Source organism: Prionailurus viverrinus, chromosome E3 (assembly GCF_022837055.1).
Source record: "Prionailurus viverrinus isolate Anna chromosome E3, UM_Priviv_1.0, whole genome shotgun sequence".
Lineage (NCBI taxonomy): Eukaryota > Metazoa > Chordata > Mammalia > Carnivora > Felidae > Prionailurus > Prionailurus viverrinus.
In genome coordinates, this window is record NC_062576.1 from 41383047 (window position 1) to 41402788 (window position 19742).

At 61.6% G+C, this 19742-nt stretch overlaps 3 protein-coding genes across 6 annotated transcripts; 2 read left to right on the top strand and 1 right to left on the bottom strand.

The window, feature by feature from the left end:
• The first annotated feature begins 4329 nt into the window (after positions 1 to 4329).
• Positions 4330 to 11683, top strand: CIAO3 (cytosolic iron-sulfur assembly component 3). The gene is made up of 11 exons (XM_047838094.1): positions 4330 to 4521; positions 5731 to 5826; positions 6516 to 6659; positions 6939 to 7071; positions 7576 to 7710; positions 8002 to 8120; positions 8342 to 8471; positions 9151 to 9223; positions 9720 to 9857; positions 10284 to 10441; positions 10676 to 11683. Exons 1-11 carry the CDS (start codon positions 4456 to 4458, stop codon positions 10912 to 10914), a joined length of 1431 nt encoding a protein of 476 aa, XP_047694050.1. The 5' UTR covers positions 4330 to 4455; the 3' UTR covers positions 10915 to 11683.
• A 4-nt stretch (positions 11684 to 11687) lies between these two features.
• On the bottom strand, positions 11688 to 14527 carry HAGHL (hydroxyacylglutathione hydrolase like). 4 transcript variants are annotated; one of them, XM_047838108.1, is made up of 8 exons: positions 14138 to 14527; positions 13725 to 13789; positions 13517 to 13634; positions 13321 to 13429; positions 13140 to 13243; positions 12812 to 12910; positions 12383 to 12462; positions 11688 to 12119 (listed from the first exon to the last, which is right to left on the bottom strand). In XM_047838108.1, the coding sequence occupies exons 1-8, from the start codon at positions 14240 to 14242 to the stop codon at positions 11972 to 11974; spliced, it is 828 nt and encodes a 275-aa protein (XP_047694064.1). In that variant the 5' UTR covers positions 14243 to 14527; the 3' UTR covers positions 11688 to 11971. The 4 variants fall into 4 exon arrangements, with proteins under 4 accessions (XP_047694064.1, XP_047694063.1, XP_047694065.1 ...); XM_047838107.1 differs by having other exon boundaries at positions 12812 to 12913; positions 14138 to 14522; XM_047838109.1 differs by lacking the exon at positions 12812 to 12910 and having other exon boundaries at positions 14138 to 14526.
• A 1051-nt stretch (positions 14528 to 15578) lies between these two features.
• On the top strand, positions 15579 to 19705 carry CCDC78 (coiled-coil domain containing 78). Its single transcript, XM_047837722.1, has 12 exons — positions 15579 to 15638; positions 15930 to 16016; positions 16090 to 16176; positions 16412 to 16537; positions 16670 to 16917; positions 17043 to 17121; positions 17226 to 17776; positions 17841 to 18012; positions 18197 to 18240; positions 19191 to 19257; positions 19335 to 19435; positions 19532 to 19705. Exons 1-12 carry the CDS (start codon positions 15579 to 15581, stop codon positions 19641 to 19643), a joined length of 1734 nt encoding a protein of 577 aa, XP_047693678.1. The 3' UTR covers positions 19644 to 19705.
• The last annotated feature ends 37 nt before the right edge of the window (positions 19706 to 19742 follow it).

The window sequence follows — 19742 nt, forward strand, 5'->3', positions numbered from 1 at the left end:
CTCTGCACCAGCCACAAGTGTCCGGGTGGGTCCGGTGGGCAGACGGACAGCACATGCACACGGGCCGTCCCTGGGCACACGCTCCTTCTCCTACAGCCATGCGGAGAAGGGGGAGCGGACCCCACTTCTCCTTTCCGACATCTTGGGGGGCCTTGATGCACAAAACAGTAACCCTGGAGAAGACGGTGTTTTGAAATTACATTTTAAGAGAAAGTTAAAAAAAAAAATTAAGTGTTTATTTAGACAATCTCCACACCCAACATGGGGGTCAAACTCACAACCCCGAGATTAAGAGTTGCACGCTCTTCTGAGCCAGCCAGGGGCCCCTAAATTTTTTTTGGAAAAGACAAAGGCCGTTTACTTTTCCTGATCCTAGGTGGATGTATTCCTACAGCACACAGGCTGTCTGTCCCCGCCCCTCCAAGACCCTGCGGGACCAACCCTGGCTTTGCAGCACAGCAGGCGTGGTCCGCCCCAGCCTCGCACCCCAGGGCCAGCGCAGTCATATGACCTGTGAGATGCATCACACGTTATGCAGCTGTCCTCTGACCCTTGAGGGTCCCACAAAAGTTGGACATGAGGGCTCTGGCGGGTTGAACAGTGCCCCCCCAAATAACATGTGCCCCAAACCCGTAAATGGGGCCTCACTTGGAAATCGGGTCCTTGCTGAGGGTTTCGAGATGAGATCATGCTGGGAGGTAGGTTGGGCCCTGAATCCAGTGACAAGTGTCAGGAGAAGACACCCAGGGTCCATGTGCTGATGAGGCAGATGCTGGGGAGATGCTGTCTTGTGCCCAGGGCTCCCCAGGGCCACCAGGAGCTGGGCCTGCTGACACCTTGGCCTCAGACTTCTGGCCTCAAGAACTGAGAGCGTGGGGACGCCTGCGGGGCTCAGTCGGTTGAGCGACTGTGGGAAACAGAACACCACAATAACCACAGGGGCATATTCGTTCAGGCTCCAAGATCTCTGAGAAAGCTCGAGATCATAGGGTTAAAAATAATGCGAAAGGAATGGAGCGAAATGCCCTCGGGAAATGTGGCCTGTTCTCTAGAAGGAAGACAAGGATGTTTTGCTTAAAGGAAGCCAGCTGTAAATAACACAGCGTGTTCACTCCCCTCTTTGTTTCTCATCCTGCCATAAAGATTCCTATCATATCCTACGTATCTGCAAGAAAGCCTTTGCACGCAACGGCAACGTACGTTTGTGCTTTAACGTTTATTTATTTTTGGGACAGAGAGAGACAGAGCATGAACGGGGGAGGGGCAGAGAGAGAGGGAGACACAGAATCGGAAACAGGCTCCAGGCTCCGAGCCGTCAGCCCAGAGCCCAACGCGGGGCTCGAACTCCCGGACCGCGAGATCGTGACCTGGCTGAAGTCGGACGCTTAACCGACTGCGCCACCCAGGCGCCCCCATTTGTGCTTTAGCTGAACCACATGTACTTTGTTGCCATGCCTTACTAACCTACAGTTAATCGTCGTGGATCTGTAGCTCTGTAAAAGTATAAAAGAAGATGTACAATAAGCCTCGGGGCCTCGGGCGGTTGGCTCGGGGTCCCCTGTGCCTCGCTATACTGTCGTCTTTTTCTCGGCTCCTTCACCGCCCCAGGTCCACGGCCCAAAGAGGTCGGCAAGCGACCAGCTCTTGATCTCAGCTCAGGTCATGATCTCACAGTTCGTGGGATCGAGCCCTGCGTCGGGCTCCGTGCTCACAGCACGGAGCCTTCTTGGGATTCTCTCTCTCATACACACAATAAATAAACATTTCAAAAAGAAAGAAAGAAAGAAACTAAGAGAATAAACTTCTGTTGTTCTAAACCCCCCCAGTCGTGGTCCTTTGTTGTAGCTGCCTGGATACTAACGTCAGGCGGGTTCCTCAGACGGTGAAACTCTGATGTGCGTCTGCTCCCACCCAAAGATCTGGTGGCCAGCTTTGGGCAAAGGGGGTCCTGGGGACACATCCAGAGCAGAAGCCAAGCTCCGCTCCTGTCCCAGCTCAGGGAGAGGGGTGCCGACACCCAGGCACAGCATCGCGGCCGCTGCCCAGGCTGGCTACGGGGCCCACGGCCTCTCAAGTCCTCAGCTGGCCCTCTGTTTCCCCCACGTGTGTAAACCCCGGCACACGGGAAGCGAGCAGTAAATACTAATGATGATGAAAGAATCTGCAGGTGTGAGAGCAGGTGCACAGAGGAGGTGCACGCAGCGTCTGCTCAAGAGCCCCAGGTCTCCAGGGACGGGGCTGCGCTTGAGTAAAAGACCCTCGAGGGGCACTTGTTGTGTGAGGGTGTGGGTGATATCAGAGATCCCCAGTCAGGCTGTCTAAACCAGAAACCGTCGCCCAGGCACGGCACGGGGACGCTGGGACCGATGGTTCAATGCTAGGCCAACCTGGGTGCACTCGGCGTCCGGACCTCTTGAAGCTACCCTGGGGCAGCCCGTTTTATTGAGATATAGATGCACATGCCATAAAATCTGCCCACTTAAAGGGTGCAGTTCAGTGACTTTTGATATATTACATTAGTAGTTTTCAAATTGTGGTAACATACCTACAACAAAAGTTGCCATAGCAACCGTTTTTAAGTGGCATTAGTTACAGTGTCGGGCAAAGATTACCTTGCTTTCCAAAACTTTCTCGTCACCTCACCCTGAAGCCTCCTCCGGGCCCCTGGCAACCTCCAATCTACTTAACGTCCCTGTGGAGTTGCCTATTTCACGGGCTTCATAGAAATGGAATCCTACGATAGGTGGCCTTTTGAGTGGCTTCTCTCGCCGAGCATCATGTCACCAGGGCTCATCCACATGGCTTTACAGCTGAGTCCTCGCCCGTCTACCCACTCATCTGCCAATGGACGCGTGGGCTCTTCCACTTTCGTCCACCCCCACCCTTTGCTCCACTTGGTTCGCTCCCACAGACTTGGGTTCCACGGGAAGGAGGCAGGAGGCCCGCCCTGCAGGGACCCCGGCTCTGCACACCTACGGGCTGCAGCCCCCCTTTCCAGCGTCGGGAGAACCCTCCCTGTCCCCCCAGCCTCAGCCAGGGCCCCTCCCGTGTAAATCCTCTCCACCACTCCTAACGGGCCCTCATTCCTGGCCCCCATCTCCATGCCATTGTTACTCTCACGAGTCTTTTGTAAACCTACTCTGGGGCATTTCGGTGAAACTAAGGTTGGTTGGGGCTCGCCCACTTCTTTTTTTTTTTTTTTTTTTTTTCCCAACGTTTATTTATTTTTTGGGGGGACAGAGAGAGACAGAGCATGAACGGGGGAGGGGCAGAGAGAGAGGGAGACACAGAATCGGAAGCAGGCTCCAGGCTCTGAGCCATCAGCCCAGAGCCCGACGCGGGGCTCGAACTCACGGACCGCGAGATCGTGACCTGGCTGAAGTCGGACGCTTAACCGACTGCGCCACCCAGGCGCCCCGGGGCTCGCCCACTTCTAAGAATCGCTTAGGACTGTTCAGATTTCAGGAACCGTACCTCAGACCTGGGTCAGGTATTGTCGGGACAGGGGACGGGTGGCGCCTGGGGGCCTGGAAGCGGAGCTCCCGTAGCTGCTACGGAAAGCCTGCCCCAGCTGTTGTAGAAGAAAGTCCTGTCTTGGCAGCCAAGAGGAGCAGCTGCAGGGGCCCGAGGATGCTGCCCCCGCCGGTGGACCTTGGGTCCCTGGGCCTCGAGGAAAACCCACAGGCAGGTGTGGGAGTCAGCAGCACTCAAGTCCACACTGGGCTAAGTACTGCAAGGAGACTGGGAGCACAGGCCAGGCTGGGCCCTCAGAAACACGAGATGAACACCGGGACGTGCCAGACTCAACTCCTGCAGGTGTCTGGAAGGCCCCACTAAAAAGGGGTCAGTAGTGGCAATAAAACTGGACTCGACACGATTTATAACGGCCCAGGGCCCGAGCCTGGCCAGCAGCAGTCCCGCGTCGCGCTACCAAACCTTACAGGGAAACGGCGCTCTCCCAAGCTGGTCTCCAAAATGACAGAAGAGGGTGTCGGAGCCCGTGAGAGAAGCTCCGCACGGAGCCGCCGAGTTGTGGGGAGCGCTGCCCGCCCTGTCACTTCCATTTCCCTCGCTCTGCAACAGGAACTGCACGCCCAGGGGGGGCCAGGCGCCCTTCTGGGGTCTCGAGCGCCTCTGCGACCAAGTATAGCAAGGCCGCTGCCTCTGCAAGCTCCCAGGGCAAGGACTCTGGGCCTCATATCCCGCCGGCAGTGAGCCCTGGGTGACGGAGGCGACACTGTGGTCCTGGCGGCCCCTCCGCCCGCGCTCAGGAGGCCGGGAAGGTGACACTCTCCCCCGCGGCACGGGCCCCGCCGGCAGGGGGCGCGCGGCCCGGGGGGACGCGGATGCGCATGCGCCAGGCGGGTCGCTTTCCGGCAGCGTGGCGGAACAGTCCCGCAGTTTCGCGCCGCTTGGCGACGTCGGCGCCCCGCGCCCAGCCGCAGTACGGCCGCCATGGCGTCGCCCTTCAGCGGGGTGCTGCAGCTGACAGACCTGGATGACTTCATCGGACCGTCTCAGGTGGGGCGGCCCGGGTGGGTGGCGGCCGTGCCTGGCGGGGGGGGGGGGGGGGACTCCCGGGGGACTCCCCTCCGCTCGGTTTCTTTCCCTGAAAAACGAGATCGGAACCCAGACTTCCCGCCCGCGTCCCCCCGGGGCCTGTGGCGCTCGGGCTAGCTTCCTACCGATGGGGACCCGAGGCCAGGGATGGAGGCGCCCCGAGCCGGGTTCCTGTGCCGCGAGGCGAGGCGAGGCCAGGTCACCAGCCCGCAGCGCCCAATAGGACAAGTAGTTTCGGGTCATCACGCTGTCCTCGGCGCGACCGGGGGACGGGAGTGCCGAGTGGGCAGCAGGAAGCGGGAGGGAGCCGGGCAGTGGCGGCTCAGGACCGAGGCCGGACGAACCTGTCCGCTTACTCTGGTAGACGGCGGGGAATGATCCCATCTCAGTTTGGAAGGCAGGGGAGTAGGTCCCTTGGAATCATCTACCGTGACTGGGGCGGGGGGCGGTGGTCGTCCTAGGTGCTGGTTTGGGGAGGAAGACAGAGCTTGCCCCTAAAGGGGACAGGTTAGGTACACTTGAAAGCGGGAGGCGGCCTTCTCTGGTGTAGCTGCCTATCAACTGCACTGGCTGCGCAGGACACACAGGGCTGGGAGGGGGAGGGCATGGGGCTGGTCACAGCTCCGAGGTCAGGGATGAGCTTGGACAGGCCCCCCCCCCACCAGGGCTTTCTGGGGCTGATCATCTCTGGGAAGGGAATGGCCAGAGAGACTCTTGTAGTGACAGCGAGAAAGGGCAAGAACTCGAAGTTGAAGAGAAAAAGAACATTTCACTGGGCAAGGCGGGGCCTCCAAGTGTTCTGGAGCGATGCAGAAATGGTGATTCCTGGGTGTCCTCTTGGTAGCCAGGGTAACACTGGCTCTCCATGTGTGGCCACACCTTCGGTTTGTGCTGAACAGAGTAAAGGTCAGGGCTGGTGGTGCCCACAGGTGCCTTAGTGTGTAGGCCCAGCTAAGGCCACCTTCCCCTGACTGAGCTGCAGAGTAGGCCTCAGTGCTGGCAGGGGTTAGAACGTGTGCCCCTGTGCAAGCAGGGTGACAGCTGTATTGCCATGACTGCTGCTGTGGCAGGAAGAGAGTCGGGCAGCACCCCTGTCCCATGTGGTGGTCCCCTCCTCTTCGGTAACCTCCACACACTCGGGCCCCCACTTGGGGTCTCTTCCTGGTACAGGATTGCATCAAGCCCATGAAGGTGGATAAGAGGTCGGGAAGCGGCGTGGCCAAGATCCACATCGAAGATGATGGCAGTTACTTCCAGGTCACTCAGGTAAGTTCCAGCCCAGATGATCAAACACCTGTTTTTGCTGCTCCGTCCAGTCACAGGTACGGAGATCATGGGACCTTTCGCTGTCATCAGAGTGGTCAGATTCACTGTCGTCACGGCTGGGAGGGCAGAGATGGTGCCTGGGGTGGTGGTGGAGGGGCACAGAGGCAGAACATGGAGCTGTGGGGGGGGGGGGGGCCTCTTTTTGCAGATGGTGGTTCCTGTCTTCCCTTCCCTCTCCCCCACCGCCACTGTGAGTTCTAATTCTGTAAGGACCCCCTGGGCAGCTCAGTTGGTTAAGCGTCTGACACTCTCTTTTTATTTTTTTATGTTAATTTTTGAGAGAGAGAGCGAACTTGAGAAGGGGAGGGGCAGAGAGAGAAGGAGACACAGAATCGGAAGCAAGCTCCAGGCTCTTAACTGTCAGCACGGAGCCTGATGCGGGGCTTGAACCCACAAACCGTGAGGTCCTGACCTGAGCCAAAGTTGGACACTTCACACACTGAGCCACCCAGGCGCCCCAACCAATATTTAATTTTTAAAAATTCAGTGGCACACAAAGCCAGCCTCCTACCACATTGGTTGTCGGTGTTATGAGCCAGAGAATAAAGGCTTCCTGCAGGTTCCATTATGCTGAGTGCTCGTGTCCTTGCGTAGAGGCCCTCTGAGTCCCGAGTGCTTGTGCTTTCCAGGATGGAGGGACCCGGAAGCTGGAGAAGGCCAAGATCTCGCTGGATGACTGCCTGGCATGCAGTGGCTGTGTCACCTCGGCAGAGACCGTGCTCATCACTCAGCAAAGCCACGAGGAGCTGCGGAAGGTTATAGATGCCAATAAGGTAAGTGGGGGGGCGTCTTTGAGACTTTTTTAACCTGACGTCGCCCCAGTGTCCTTTGCTCTTGCTGCCAAGGACAGCCCATCTGGTGCCTCCTGCCTCTTGTAGGTGTCGTCGGCAGGATGCCCGTGAATTGCTGGTCAGGATTTCACACCGGGGCGTGGGGCCCTGCGTGTACGTGGAAGCGACACGCCCTGCCGGAGGCAGCACGCACTCCCCCAGCGCTGGCCCCCTGGGAGTCTGTAAAACACAGCAAGTGAGCATGTGCCCTCTGCTTTGCAGACGGCGGCCCCCGGTCAGCAGAGGCTGGTTGTCGTGTCCGTCTCGCCCCAGTCCAGGGCATCGCTGGCCGCACAGTTCGGGCTGAACCCTACAGACACTGCCCGGAAGCTGACTGCATTCTTTAAGAAAATCGGTAGGCAGCAGACCTCGCGTGCGTGCTGAGCTCAGCGTGTGCGGGGTCCAGCGAGGGGCTCCTCCGGCCTCTGACTCCCCGAACTCAAACGCACCAGAAACTGTTCTGAGTTGACTTCAGTATGAAGTTTGGGTTTGACAAATGAGAGCTGAGCCTTTTAAGAGGCAGCCATCTGAATCGTGGCTGTCCTCCTCCAGTCTGGAATTCCTGGAATTCTCTGGAATTTGCTCCCCCCTGTATTGTTTTTAAACTATCACCCTCGAGGCCCGTTTCCCTGGTCCCCTGTCACGCTCTGGCTCCCAAAGACTTTGGTCGATCTCTGTGAGCCAGGAGCAGGCCTGGGAGGACATGGGGCGGGCACAAGAGGTGTGGCCTGGCCCGGACAGCCGCTGTGCAGACAGCTGAAGCGCCCCTGGAAAGTGGCGTCCCCGCTCCCAGGGGCGTGATCGGGGCCTTGCAATGTAGCCACGCTTCGTGGCGGTGAGGCAGGTGCTTGTGTTGCAGGGGTGCACTACGTGTTCGATACCTCCTTCTCGAGGAACTTCAGTCTCCTTGAGAGCCAGCGAGAGTTTGTGCAGAGATTCCGAGGACAGGCCGACTCCCAGCAGGCCTTGCCTGTGCTTGCGTCCGCCTGCCCAGGTGTGTTCACGCTGCGGGACACGGGGGACGGGAACGCTGGGTGGGGCCACACGAGGCTTCTGCCACAATGGCCGCCTCGGCAGAAGGAGCTGCCCTGAGAGCCACCTGGGGTCACCGAGTTCCCCAAGACTGTGATCTCACAGATGCTAGAAGCACACGGCAGTGACAGCCGACTAGGGACATTCTTTAACGGGACCAAAACTCCCCCTACAAGCCGGTGCACCCCAGAAGGTCATGCCACTCCCTGCCCAGCTGCTCAGACACCCCATTTGTTCCCCGTGTCGGCCTCAGGCTGGATCTGCTACGCGGAGAAGACGCACGGAAGCTTCCTCATCCCCTACCTCAGCACTGTTCGGTCCCCACAGCAGGTCATGGGCTCCCTGGTCAAGGACTTCTTTGCCCAGCAGCAGGTAACAAGAATATCCCAGCTGTGAACGATTCACTGCCATTGTTCTCAAAGATGAGCCAAGACCTCCGATGTCCACATGGCCACACGAGGCATCTCGGTCCCATCTGGCCGTTGGCCGGCTGTGTCCCAGGCCGCACCTGTGAAGTCACCCCCCACCTTATCCTGCGGGCTCCTTTACTATCAGGTCAGGCAGCGACTTCCCATTTCCACATTTCCCTGCAGCATTTGACCCCGGACAGGATCTACCACGTGACGGTCATGCCCTGCTATGACAAAAAGCTGGAAGCTTCCAGACCAGACTTTTTCAGCCAGGACTACCAGACTCGTGATGTGGATTGTGTTGTCACCACAGGTGTGGGTCCCACGTAGTGGTATTGCCCGGGTCCTGCCCGCAGGCTCTGGCTGGAGCTGCCAGCCCCTATGCATGAGGCAGCCAGTAGACCTCCCCTGGGTGCCAGATCAGGCCTCACAGCTGTTCCATTGTCTTGGGGGACGTGTGGCCAAAGGGCCAGGTGTTTGCTCTAAAACAGTCTGCGTGAAGAGGCGGGTGGGGATTCTCGTCATCCACTCTGACTCACATGGGCCAGTCACCCCATTTTTGAATTGAGCAGCCTCACAGTCTCCCAAGTGCTTAAAATACAGAAAAGAAAATGCTCAGGAACCCAGACAGTGGGGTGGGGAGGGGGCCCCCTGCATGAACACATGCCCCTCTCCACCTCACGGGGAGCCACAACCACACTGCGGCGGGTCCGGGGATGGGTATGTCCACCCCCCCGCCACGCTGCTGGGAGGGTGGAGGGTGGGCTGCGGGTCTGGGGAGCTGGCTGGCTCTTCTGAGGGTCCTCAGAAGTGGAGTCCTTCCTCGCCTCAGTGGCCAGGTTGACCCTCCACCCATAAGCCAGGAGGTGGACATCCGGGTCTCTGGAGCTAAGGTACAGGTTGCCAGGGATGCAGATGACGCGGGTTTCCTCAGCGTTCTGTTTTGATTGAGATCTCAGCTGAAGCGCCCCTGTGCTGGGGTCTTACCGTAGGAGAAGTCTTCAAGCTGCTGGAAGAAGAAGGGGTCTCACTCTCGGAACTGGAGCCAGCCCCCCTGGACAGTCTGTAAGTCACCACCCACTGCAGCAGAGGGGAGAACGTGAATCCAGCGTCGGGGAGCTCGACGTGTGGGTTGGGGGGTTGCAGGCGCGCTGGCAAGCAGCAGCAGTGAGGGCGTGGGGGTAGACGGTCCCCAGATGGACCTCAGTTCTGCGTCCCCTCCCTTCCTCTTCTCCACCGTGACTTCCTCCTAGCCAGGTCCGCGTCCGCCCTGTCGCCGGTCTCAGTGCACACAGAGGTGGTCAAGTTCATGACCTGGCCAACAGACAGTGCACTGATGGTCATCAGAGCTGTCCCAAACTTGACACACATCTGAGCTCCCCAAATAGGTGACTCAACAGAGGAACGATTTCTCCCACCTGAGCTTCCTCTTGACACGCAGACAAAGGCCCTGGGGGTTCTGGACTCCTCTCCCATCTAGCTAGCAGCTCCCTCACATGGGAAGAGACAAAAGGTCACCCGAAAGCTCCCACTGCCACCGAGGCCATGCTCTGCTCCCCAGGTGCAGCAGTGTGTCTGCCCAGGAGCCCAGCAGCCATCGGGGCGGGGGCTCAGGGGGCTACCTGGAGCACGTGTTCCAGCACGCAGCCCGGGAGCTCTTTGGAATCCACGTGGACGAGATCACCTACAGACCCCTGAGGTCAGTGGGAAGGGCTGGAGCATGGGGACAGGGCAGCAGGCTGGGGTGGGGGAAGACCCAGGGCACCAGCCCTCCTCTCCCGCTCACGTGAACCGGCCTCCCCACCCAGTGGTCCGCGTCCCTGCCCACACCCCAGGGGGTGAGAGCCCCAAGGCCACGGTGGCATGCCTGGCACAGGGTGTGTCCCGACACGATGCTCCCTTCCACGGAGGGAGGGCCGGGGGCTTTGTGCGACCTCGCCACGCTTCACGGCCATTCTTGGGAGGGAGGATCAGGACACTGAGGCCCCCTGCCTAACGGCAGAAGCGAGCTTTCTACCCTGTCCTCGCATCCCTGTCCTCCGCGTCCTCCACCGAGGAGCCGGTTAGGTGGCAGACGTGCCTGCAGGGGCAGGTACCGAGGGAGCCTGGCCTGTGCTCCCCCCAGGAACAAGGACTTCCAGGAGGTGACCCTGGAGAAGGAGGGCCAAATCGTGCTGCACTTTGCCGCGGCCTATGGCTTCCGCAACATCCAGAACCTGGTGCAGAAGCTCAAGCGAGGGCGCTGCCCGTACCATTATGTGGAGGTCATGGCCTGCCCCGCAGGTAGCTGGGGTGGGGCCCGCTTCTCCCAGAGGTCACGGGGGCCCTTTCCAGGACCAGGGCTGTGGGCAGTGTCTCACCAGGGCAGGAGGGGTGGAGGCGGAGCCCGGGGGTCAGGAGGCTCAGGAGGGCCGGTGTTGGGAGGGGTCGTGCTGTGCTTCCCAACCCCCCTCCCCCGCTCCCCGGTATAGGCATCCTCCCTGTCACCGTGCACTCACCTGTCTTGCTCTGCTACAGGCTGCTTGAACGGCGGAGGCCAGCTCAAGGCCCCCAACACGCCCGGCAAGGAGCTTCTCCAGCGCGTGGAGACGCTGTATAGCACGGTCAGGACAGAGGCGCCGGAGGATGCACCTGGCATCCAGGAACTGTACCGGTGCTGGCTGCAGGGCGAGGGCTCGGAGCGCGCTGGCCGCCTGCTGCACACAAGCTACCACGCGGTGGAGAAGGCCAGCTCCAGCCTCGGCATCAGGTGGTAGGAGGCCTCCACGCCAGCCTTCTAGGCCCGCCACAGCCCGCACCCGGACTCCCGGGAAGGTCGTGTTCTGAGACCCCGGGGACCACCCCCAAAACGCGGACGTCAGCCATGGGGATGTGCCGGAGCCCATACAGAAACGAGCCTCAGAACCCCTAGCCAGGACAGGTGTGCTCGTCCTGACTGCCCACTGCAGGAGGTCAGATGGTCCACAAGGTCCCAGAACCTCCCCAGAGGCCCAGCTCTGCGAGCAGGGTGCTGGCCACTCCTGCCTTGTGGCCCAAGTGTGTGGGGGTTTCAGCCGGTCCCGTGGGCTGCACAAGGCAGAACAAAAGCAGGAGCCAGGCTCCCACTGAAGCCAGGCTGTGAAGGACAGTGATGGGCTGCGCCTGCCGGGCCGGTCAAACTTGGAGCCCAGTGTGAGGAACCCTACCACGCTGGATGGCGTAGAATGCTGGCAGGAGAAGGGCGCCCAGCCTGCGACACCCCCTGCTGGGGTGCAGCACCTGCCCCACCTGGAACTGGGCACTGATGATGCCAGGCATGGCCTCTGGGACCTGACAGCTTGCGTTCTCTGGGCAGAATTCCAGATGGGAAGTAGGCTCTGTGAGAGAGACCGCTGAGACTAGGCACGACGTCCCTTCTCCACTTACAGGAGTGGGGGAGAGGACAGATCAGGCTGAGTCCACAGGCCTTTCCTTACCAAGTTCCAAGTCTAATAAAGGGATCTCTCTCCCGATGGTTTCTCTCCGAGAGCATCCACCAGCATCAAAAAAGAAGTCTTTGAAAGCTTTATTCAAAGTTCAAAAGCCCCGTGCACCCCACTAGGCTGCTTCCCAAACACCCAAGTCTCAGGGCTCACATGCACCCCAGAGAGGGGTCTCATATGTCCCCTGCCAGGGTGCCTACCCTCCAAAGCCAGACAGCCAGCTGGGTGGGGCCATGGAAGGTTCCAGACGCAACCCTCCTGTGGGCTCAATGTGCCGAGGGTTGAAGGAGAAGAGATGTGCTGCCGGGCCGCACGGTGGGTCCACTTGGGGCTCACTTCTGTTGGGGTGTGCTCAGGGCCCCCACTGCAGTGCCAGGAGAGCCCGGGCCTGCGGCTGCAGGGGCTCAGCCGCCCGCTCGAAGCTTGCCCGCTCCCTGCAGAGTGCCTCCAGGACCTCGGCTGGGGCCGCCTTCCCCGTGAACTTGCACACAGGCTCTTCTCTGCGGGGAGAGGGGGTGCCGTGGGGACTCTCCCTGGGGACACTGCCGGGTGGGTGCTGGCAGAGGACACTTAATGAGCAGCCTCTCCCTGGTGCAAGTCAGCCCAATAACCAGTTCCCTGGCACCTCCTGCAGAGCCCAAGTGGCTGCCGAGTCGGGCTCAAGGCCAGCAGGCCAACCCTCAGGCAGCCTGCTCAGTGGGACAGCCCCTGGAGTGGGCACGGGGCCCCCACAAGAAGGCCTGGGATGCCGACCAGTACTCACGCCACCCTTAGGAAGGGGTTGTAGAGGAGCTCCTCGCCCAGGGTGGATGGCACTGTGGGCATGTCGTCCTCATCCCTCTTCTGGAATGACCACAGGCCCTTGTCACAGCCTTGTCTCGAGAGCCCCAGACAACTCCGCTCCACTCAGCCCCGCCCCTTCCTGGGGGCAGGAGCAGAAGAAGGACTGCCTCGCCCCATCTAGTACTTGAGGGCAGCCACCCTTGGGTCAGTTCTGCCAGGTACCCAGCCCTTTGTCCGAGGCCACCAATCCCTCCCCTCACCAATAGGAGCCTCAGTCAGCAGGATACTCAAGGCTAAGCCAGGTCCGATCACTCCAGGCCAGTCATGCCTGACTTCCCCTGCAGTGCCCCTCCTCCGTCCCAATCTTCATCCACCCTCCAAACCTCGCCATTCAGAGGAGTGGCCGCACCTTGGCCCATGACAGCTTGGCCCTCACGTGGTCATTGCCGGGCTCCACTTTCTGTGCAAACTCAAGGTTGCCCAGCGTGTGCTCATGGCCACAGAACACCTTCTGGAGAAAGGAGGCACTCGGTGCACAGTGCTGCCACAGGCAGTGATGGGGGAAGGCGCTCACTGGGGCTGGGCTGGACCCTCCCTGGACCCCAGAACCCCAGGCCTGATCTGCCTGGACTCCTTGGCTAAGGTTCACTCTGTATCCCTGGCACAAGGCAGGTACAGAGTGTGGAGGTTGTGCAGGGAGTCTGGACCCTGCAGGAAGGCAAGGGATGCCGGCTCACCGTCTCGGGGGGCAGCGTACCCAGGGTCTCGACCAAGCTCTGATACATTTGCTGAGCTGTGCTCTCCAGGCGCAAGCCACAGCCACCCACCGACAGCGCATCCCCTGGGGAGGAGAGCAGGTCAGGGAAGGTGGGGCGGGGTCAGAGGGAGGTGGGGCCGGTGGGGTGGGGCGACCAGTACCCGAGAACACCGCCGGCGGATCAGGACAGTCCTCTTCCCATAGGAAGTAGCTCATGTGGCCGGAGGTGTGGCCTGGCGTCAGGAGACAGCGCACATGGATGGCCCCAAACTGCCGCAGAGGGGCAAGCGGCTGGTGACGCGGGAGGGCCCGCGGCGCCATTCCCACCCCCCACCCCGCCCCCGGACCGGTGCTCACCCGCAGCTCCTCGCCGTGCACCAGCCTGCGGGTCAGCGCGCAGATGCGCTCGTCCGCGCCCAGCACAGCCAGCCCCGGCCGCAGCCGCGCCAGCTCCGCGTTACCCCGCGCATGGTCCCTGCGGACGGGGCGGAAGCAGGATCACAGGCGGGTCGGGGTGGGGCAGGGGCGATGCCCTCGCGCCTCGGCCCGCCCCGACCGCGCTCACCAGTGGTGGTGGGTGGTCAGCACAGTGGTCAGTGACACCCCCTCCCGGCCCACGATCTCCAGCAGCTGAAAGGGATGGGAGTTAGGGAGATTCGGCCGGGCCAGGTGGCCGCCCCCCACCCACGCTAGGGCGCCAGGTGTGATGTACACAGACTGCCGGGCAGGCCAGGAGCGGGTAGGGGTAGGGGAGACCCAGCAGACGATATCTGAGCGCCCCGTGCGTACAGAACAGTTAGGCACCAGGGAACGGGGAAAACGGAGGTGACGTGGTCCTAACTTGAGGGCAGACTCAAGATTAGAGAATAGGGGAAAGGCCTGCTCCAACCAGGGTGGTTGGGGTGGTGGGGGGACCCTCGGGGGCCAAGTTGCCTAGGCCCGCAGCGGCGCTCCCCGCCGCCCACAGGTTGCCCTCACCCTCTTGGGCACGGCCACGTCCACGGCCACAGCCTCCCGCGTGTGCTCCTCGATGACCAGGTACATGTAGTTATCCTCGAGCACAGGGATGACCTTGACCTTCATGGTCGCAAAGTCCAGGCACCCCGCGTCTTCTCCTAGAGAGGCCCCCCGCTTCTGAGCCCCTTCCCCTGGGCGGGGGCTTCCCTCAAAGCAGGGCTGGGCGAGGGAGGGGTCAGCTCCACCCACACTTCAGGGGCCAGAAAGGGAGCCCGCCCCCTGCTCCGTGGACTTCCCGGAGGACCGGTGCGGAAGCCAACGCCCCAAGCTCAGGCGGTCCGGCCAAGTGCGGAGGCCAGCCCCCAGCGACGCCAACGCCGCCGCCGCCCGCTGCGCAGGCCCCGCCCCCCGCCGCGGGCCCGGTCCCCGCGACCGCACCGCCCGTTCCACGCTCAGGCCACGCCCCTCGCGACGATACGACCTCCCCAGCCCCGCCCCACTCACTCCGCCTTCCCCTTGAGCCACGCCCTCCCGTGCCGCTCAGCGCTCTGCCTAAGCCACGCCCCTCGTCAAGGCCCCGCCCCTCTCCAGGCCCGCCCCGCCCCTCAGGCCCCCCTCCCGTCACGGCGCGACACGGGTCCCGAAATGTTCCCCTTACCCGCAAGGGCTGCGCCCCCCGACTGCGCGGACCGCTTGAGAGACAGCGGGACAGAGATGGGCCCAGGGCACTATCCACAGGGCCCGAGCGGAGCGCGGCGCTCCGCCTGGCCGCCGCCAACGGCCCGCGCCCCGGCGCAGGGAGCAAGCGTGCGCAGGCGGGGGCGCGCGCGTGCCCGGTGGGGGCCGCACGCACGTTCGGCCCCGCCACGCGGGGCGCTGCAGTGCGTCCTCCGCGAAGCCTTCCCGGCTCGGGAGCTGAGCCAGACCTCTTGAGACCCCCAGCCCTTAACTGGAATGTCTGCGTCCCCTTGCCTCGGGCTGGTGGTGGGAGAATCTGCAGTTTGTTCGCCTGCCCATCCCAGCGTCCGACCAGAAACAGCAGGCACACAGGGGGCGCCTGCTGAGTGTGTGAACCCCCACGGTAGAGCAGGGCACTCTGCGAGAGAAAAACGGTAACAGCAGCGGTCACTCTGTCTCACACCTTCCCAGGATGGGCGCTCTCATGCACTCCTGGTTCCATCTGCGCCCAGGATAAATGCAGCGGTGCTGGTCTGCATTTCGGAGAGGAGAAAACGGAAACCAAAAAGGATGGACCATGGAATGAGCTGAGAGAGGCCCCCTCCCCACCTCCTCAGCCACCACCGAACTTCCCCTTCCCGACTGCCCTCGTGGGTGGGGCCCTCAGAGACCGGGGACCAGCAGGAGACCAACAGAGGCCTTAGCAACGCCCCAAGCCTCTGTGTTGCAGCAACAGGCCAGTAGGCAAGGTGGCACTGCACTTGGGCCAGACTTCCTTTTGCTTATGGAGCATGCGGCAGCCCCAGGCCCCAGGCCGGAGCCCCCACCCTGGGCCACTGAGAATGTGAGTCCTTCCAGGACACTCCTGCTTCTCTCATGGGGTCAGGGTGCCTCCCCATCACCTCAAAGGCCAGGAAGGGTGCCGGTAGCCATGTCCTGGATTTGATCCTGGCCATGGGAGAAACTGCCTAGTTCACTCAGGCTGTGTGTGTGTGTGTGTGTGTGTGTGTGTGTGTGTGTGTGTGTAGGGGATATTAGGGAGGAAGAGTGCGTGGCTGGTGGCTCCATGGGAGTGGAGGCCACAGCCCAGGCCTGAGACCCACCTGGGGGGTGCGGGTGGGCGGTTCCCCCCCAGGTTCTGCGGCAGGCCGAGGACTGGACAACCAGCCTCAAGACGGAGCTTCCCTCAGATCTACAACTGAGTGAGGAGCAGCGGCTGCAGGTTGGTGTGGGGCCCTGGGGTGCTAGCAAGGAGGGGTCCCACAGACCCCACCTCTTACTCTGGCCACCCACAGATCTCCAAGGAGTTGGTTGACCTGCAGATCACAACGCATCACTTGCGGGAGCAACACGAGGCTGAACTCTTTGAGCTGAAGAGTGAGGTGGGTGCTGATGTGTGCCCACATGTGCCCTGAACACACAGGAGGAGGGTGCATACCAAGGACCAGTGCTGGGAGGGGTCCAGGGGCACCCCATGTGATTGTACACACTCACGGGGTGCCTGTGTCTCCACCTCTCCCGCGTGTGCTGTGGTGCCCTGCGTGGGTCCAGATGATGTTGACCTGCCCCGGGTGTCCTGGCAAGCAGGCGCACCTGCTCACCCTGGCCACCCTGCAGGTCCTGCGGCTGGAGAGCCGGGTGCTGGAGCTGGAGCTGCATGGAGATTGTGCGGCTCCGGCAGAGGCTGACCTGGGGCGCCGCCAGAAGCTGGCACAGGGGCTTGGGCACAAGGCCCAGGAGCAGGTACACTCCATCCACCACAGACCCCAGGTCACCCTAAGTGCATGGAGGGCCTGCCTGGGTGGATTGGGCAGCGGGGAGCCAAACAGGGGTGCACCGAGGCGCAGTGAGGTTGGGACCGGCTCTCCTGTACAGGCACAGCCTGAGGACTTCTTGACCCCTAAGACCGAACAACAGAAGCTGGGGAACAGTGTGAGTGTGCAGCTCCCTAGCCTGGGAATTAGTGCAGATCTGTCCCAGCCCAGAGTGCGGCTGGGCAAGGCCAGGGACCCAGAGCTTGGGGTCTCATTCGGCCAGCCCTTGTGTACCCGGCAGCTACATGGAGAATGGCAGCGAGTGCTGGAGGAGCACAGGGCCCAGAAGCAGGCACTGGAGACCCGCGTGTGAGTGGTTGCCCCACCCGGGATGGGGAGGATCCGGGAGGGCACCTGGCGCAGATCGGCTGTTCCCAAGAGGCAGAGGGAGGCCCCGCCCTGAGCCCAGCTGAGCTTGACGCCCACATCTGCAGGGCAGATCTGGGTCGGCGGCTGCAGGGAGCCCGAGAAGAGGCCAGGATGGCTGGGCAGCGACTGGCCACACAAGCCATGGTGAGGCCCAGCCCTATCCCCTGACATCTGGTAGATGGGTGTCCTACAACGTCAGCAAAGGGCCACCTCGTGGAGCGTAGGTTCAAGGCTGCCTCCACCCGCAGGTACTGTCTGCCTGCCAGGGCCAGCTCCGCCAGGCTGAGGCGGAGAACGCCCAGCTGCAGCTGCAGCTCAAGAAGCTGAACCAAGAGTATGCCATCCGGCTGCAGCGATGTGCCCAAGCCGTGGCCGTGAGCACCACCTGGGGGTGGCCCTGTGCTGGGTGGGAGGCTTCGGATCCCGCGGAGCCCAAGCCTGGCCCGAGGGCGCTGGGCTGCTTCCGGGAGACCCCGTGGGCCCGGCCTGCCGCACGGCCCAATCTGCTCCACAGAGGGAACCGTGGGAGGAAGTGTGGGCCCAACCAGGCCCCGCCCTTGTCAGCCCTGGCCCCACCCCCACCCCCAGCCCCGCCCAATCTCCTCCAGGAGTCTGCAAAGCGCACCGGCCAGGTGCCCGAAGCCGCAGCCCTTAGGACGTTCCTGGAGACCACTCTGGAGGACATCCGGGCAGCACACCGCAGCCGTGAACAGCAGTTGGCCCGGGCTGCTCGCGCCTACCGCAAGCGCCTGGCAGATCTGAGCCGTAGACATGAGGAGCTGCTGGCCAACCACAGGTGGGCCCGTCCCTGAGACGGGCACCTGGGGGTGGGGTGGCCCTGTATGACCCGACATGTGGCTTAGTGTGCAGCAGGTGCCGGCAGACCCCAGTGGGGCACCCTGGATCCCCAAGGCTACCTTTGATGCAGCCACCTCAGACCTGGAGCCACTGCCTCTGCACCTGGTCACCAAACTCAGTCACCTACCAGAGAACCAGGCCAGGCTGGAGACGAAGCTTTGGAAGCTCCAGGCCCAGGTGGGCTCTCCCTGCTGCCCTACACTGGCCTTGGAGCTCAGAGCCCCAGAAGAAACCCCAGCCCCATGACAGGCTCAGCAAAGGTCCAACCCTTGAGTAGCCTGCCTTACTGAGCTGACAGAGAATTCCTACCACACAGCCTTTCCAGTCCAATGGGCTCATGACGCTGCTCTTGTTCCTACAGAAGGGACCCAGTGGAGCCTCCCAGGGGAGCACATCAGAGCCACAGTGAGTACCCTGGGGTGGGTGTTGGGGAGATCTGCGGGGAGAGCATTCATTTATTCCCCCAACTCTAACTGCGGGGTGGGAGAACAGGGAGGCCCATCTGTGTCCTTGGGTCTCGGTCTATATGGGGGGCATCAACAATCACAGAAAGCCAAGTGCCTGGGGTGAAGGGGGTACCTGACAGGAGAGGGGCTAACCGTGACTAGAAGGATCAGGGAGGGGCACCTGGGTGGCTCAGTCGGTTAAGCGTCCGACTTCGGCTCAGGTCATGATCTCACGGTCCGTGAGTTCGAGCCCCGCGTCAGGCTCTGTGCTGACCGCTCAGAGCCCGGAGCCTGTTTCAGATTCTGTGTCTCCCTCTCTCTCTGCCCTTCCCCTGTTCATGCTGTCTCTCTCTCTGTCTCAAAAATAAATAAACGTTAAAAAAAAAATTAAAAAAAAAATAGAAGTATCAGGGAGAGACCCTGAGGAAGAGACATTTCAGCAAGACCCAGAGGACGGAAGGATGAAGAGGTGTGGTGGGATGGCCAGCAGAGGCCCTGGCCCCAGGACGGGATAGGGGCGGGCCGCCTGGTGACTTTCACAGCCCTCGCCTCTAGATCTCCGTGTGTCTGACTACAGTGAGCAGGGACTGTGTCAGCGCAACTCCGAGTTTCGAGAAGCAAACCCCTAGAATGGGGGAAGTCCTCCATCAACATCCATACAGCACTGGGGTCACTATGTTACCTCGTGACTTAGTCCTCTCTGAGTCCCTGTACAGGGAGGGCTGTCCTCCTGTACAGATGGCTCAAAGGCCCAAGCGGGGCCCAAAGTGGACAGGTGGGCCCATGCAGTCCTGCACTGGCTCCCAGCAGGCAAGTCAGGAATCTAGGTGCCCCAATTTGAGCATGATCATTGGTCAACACCTGGCCTGATGCTGGCCCTCATACATGCCCCTCCCTCTCTCCTCCCAGGGGCCAGGAACCTGCCTCCTGGGCCCAGATCCACCAGAAGCTCCGGGACTTCTCCCGTGGCACCCAGGTAGTAGGCAAGGCCTGGCTGGGGACCCCCTCCTCACACTCTGTCCTGCCTCAGAGCTTCTGCCCTCCCCATGCCAGGCAGAGCTGGAACGTGAGCGCGCAAAGCTACTAGTCCGGGCCACATTGGCTGAGGAGCAACTTTCTGAGCTACAGGACTATGTGGACCAGCACTTAGGCAGGTGGGCTGGGAGTGAACTGAGGGCCTCAGCTCCAGGCAAGAGAGTCAGGGCTTGTGCACAGCCAGGCAGGTGACTAAGCCTGACTCCTTCGAGCAGGTACAAACAAGAGATCCTGAGGCTGAGGAAGCTAATGGGTACAGAGGATGCCTGCAAAGTGGGGGCCACCCCTCCAGTCAAGCCCCAGCACTCCAAGACCCGCAGCCGCTAGCCAGCTGTCAAATGCACTCAGCAGAACTCTTCGCAGCTGGCACGGAACCCTCCTCACAGCACCCCCTTGCGGGCAGGGGTCATGCCACCCAACCCTCCA

What these genes read in the sequence shown, in the direction of transcription:
- CIAO3 (XM_047838094.1), top strand. Translation starts at nt 4,456, where the DNA reads ATGGCGTCGCCCTTCAGCGGGGTGCTGCAGCTGACAGACCTGGATGAC. An exon ending in TGCATTCTTTAAGAAAATCG is followed by an intron (nt 7,072 to 7,575) that starts GTAGGCAGCAGA and finishes CTTGTGTTGCAG; the next exon opens with GGGTGCACTACGTGTTCGAT. An exon ending in ACTTCTTTGCCCAGCAGCAG is followed by an intron (nt 8,121 to 8,341) that starts GTAACAAGAATA and finishes ATTTCCCTGCAG; the next exon opens with CATTTGACCCCGGACAGGAT.
- HAGHL (XM_047838107.1), bottom strand. Translation starts at nt 14,242, where the DNA reads ATGAAGGTCAAGGTCATCCCTGTGCTCGAGGATAACTACATGTACCTG. An exon ending in TCCGCCGGCGGTGTTCTCGG is followed by an intron (nt 13,244 to 13,320) that starts GTACTGGTCGCC and finishes TCTCCTCCCCAG; the next exon opens with GGGATGCGCTGTCGGTGGGT. An exon ending in AACCCCTTCCTAAGGGTGGC is followed by an intron (nt 12,120 to 12,382) that starts GTGAGTACTGGT and finishes CTCTCCCCGCAG; the next exon opens with AGAAGAGCCTGTGTGCAAGT.
- CCDC78 (XM_047837722.1), top strand. Translation starts at nt 15,579, where the DNA reads ATGGAGCATGCGGCAGCCCCAGGCCCCAGGCCGGAGCCCCCACCCTGG. An exon ending in CAGGCACTGGAGACCCGCGT is followed by an intron (nt 16,918 to 17,042) that starts GTGAGTGGTTGC and finishes CCACATCTGCAG; the next exon opens with GGCAGATCTGGGTCGGCGGC. An exon ending in GACTGGCCACACAAGCCATG is followed by an intron (nt 17,122 to 17,225) that starts GTGAGGCCCAGC and finishes CTCCACCCGCAG; the next exon opens with GTACTGTCTGCCTGCCAGGG.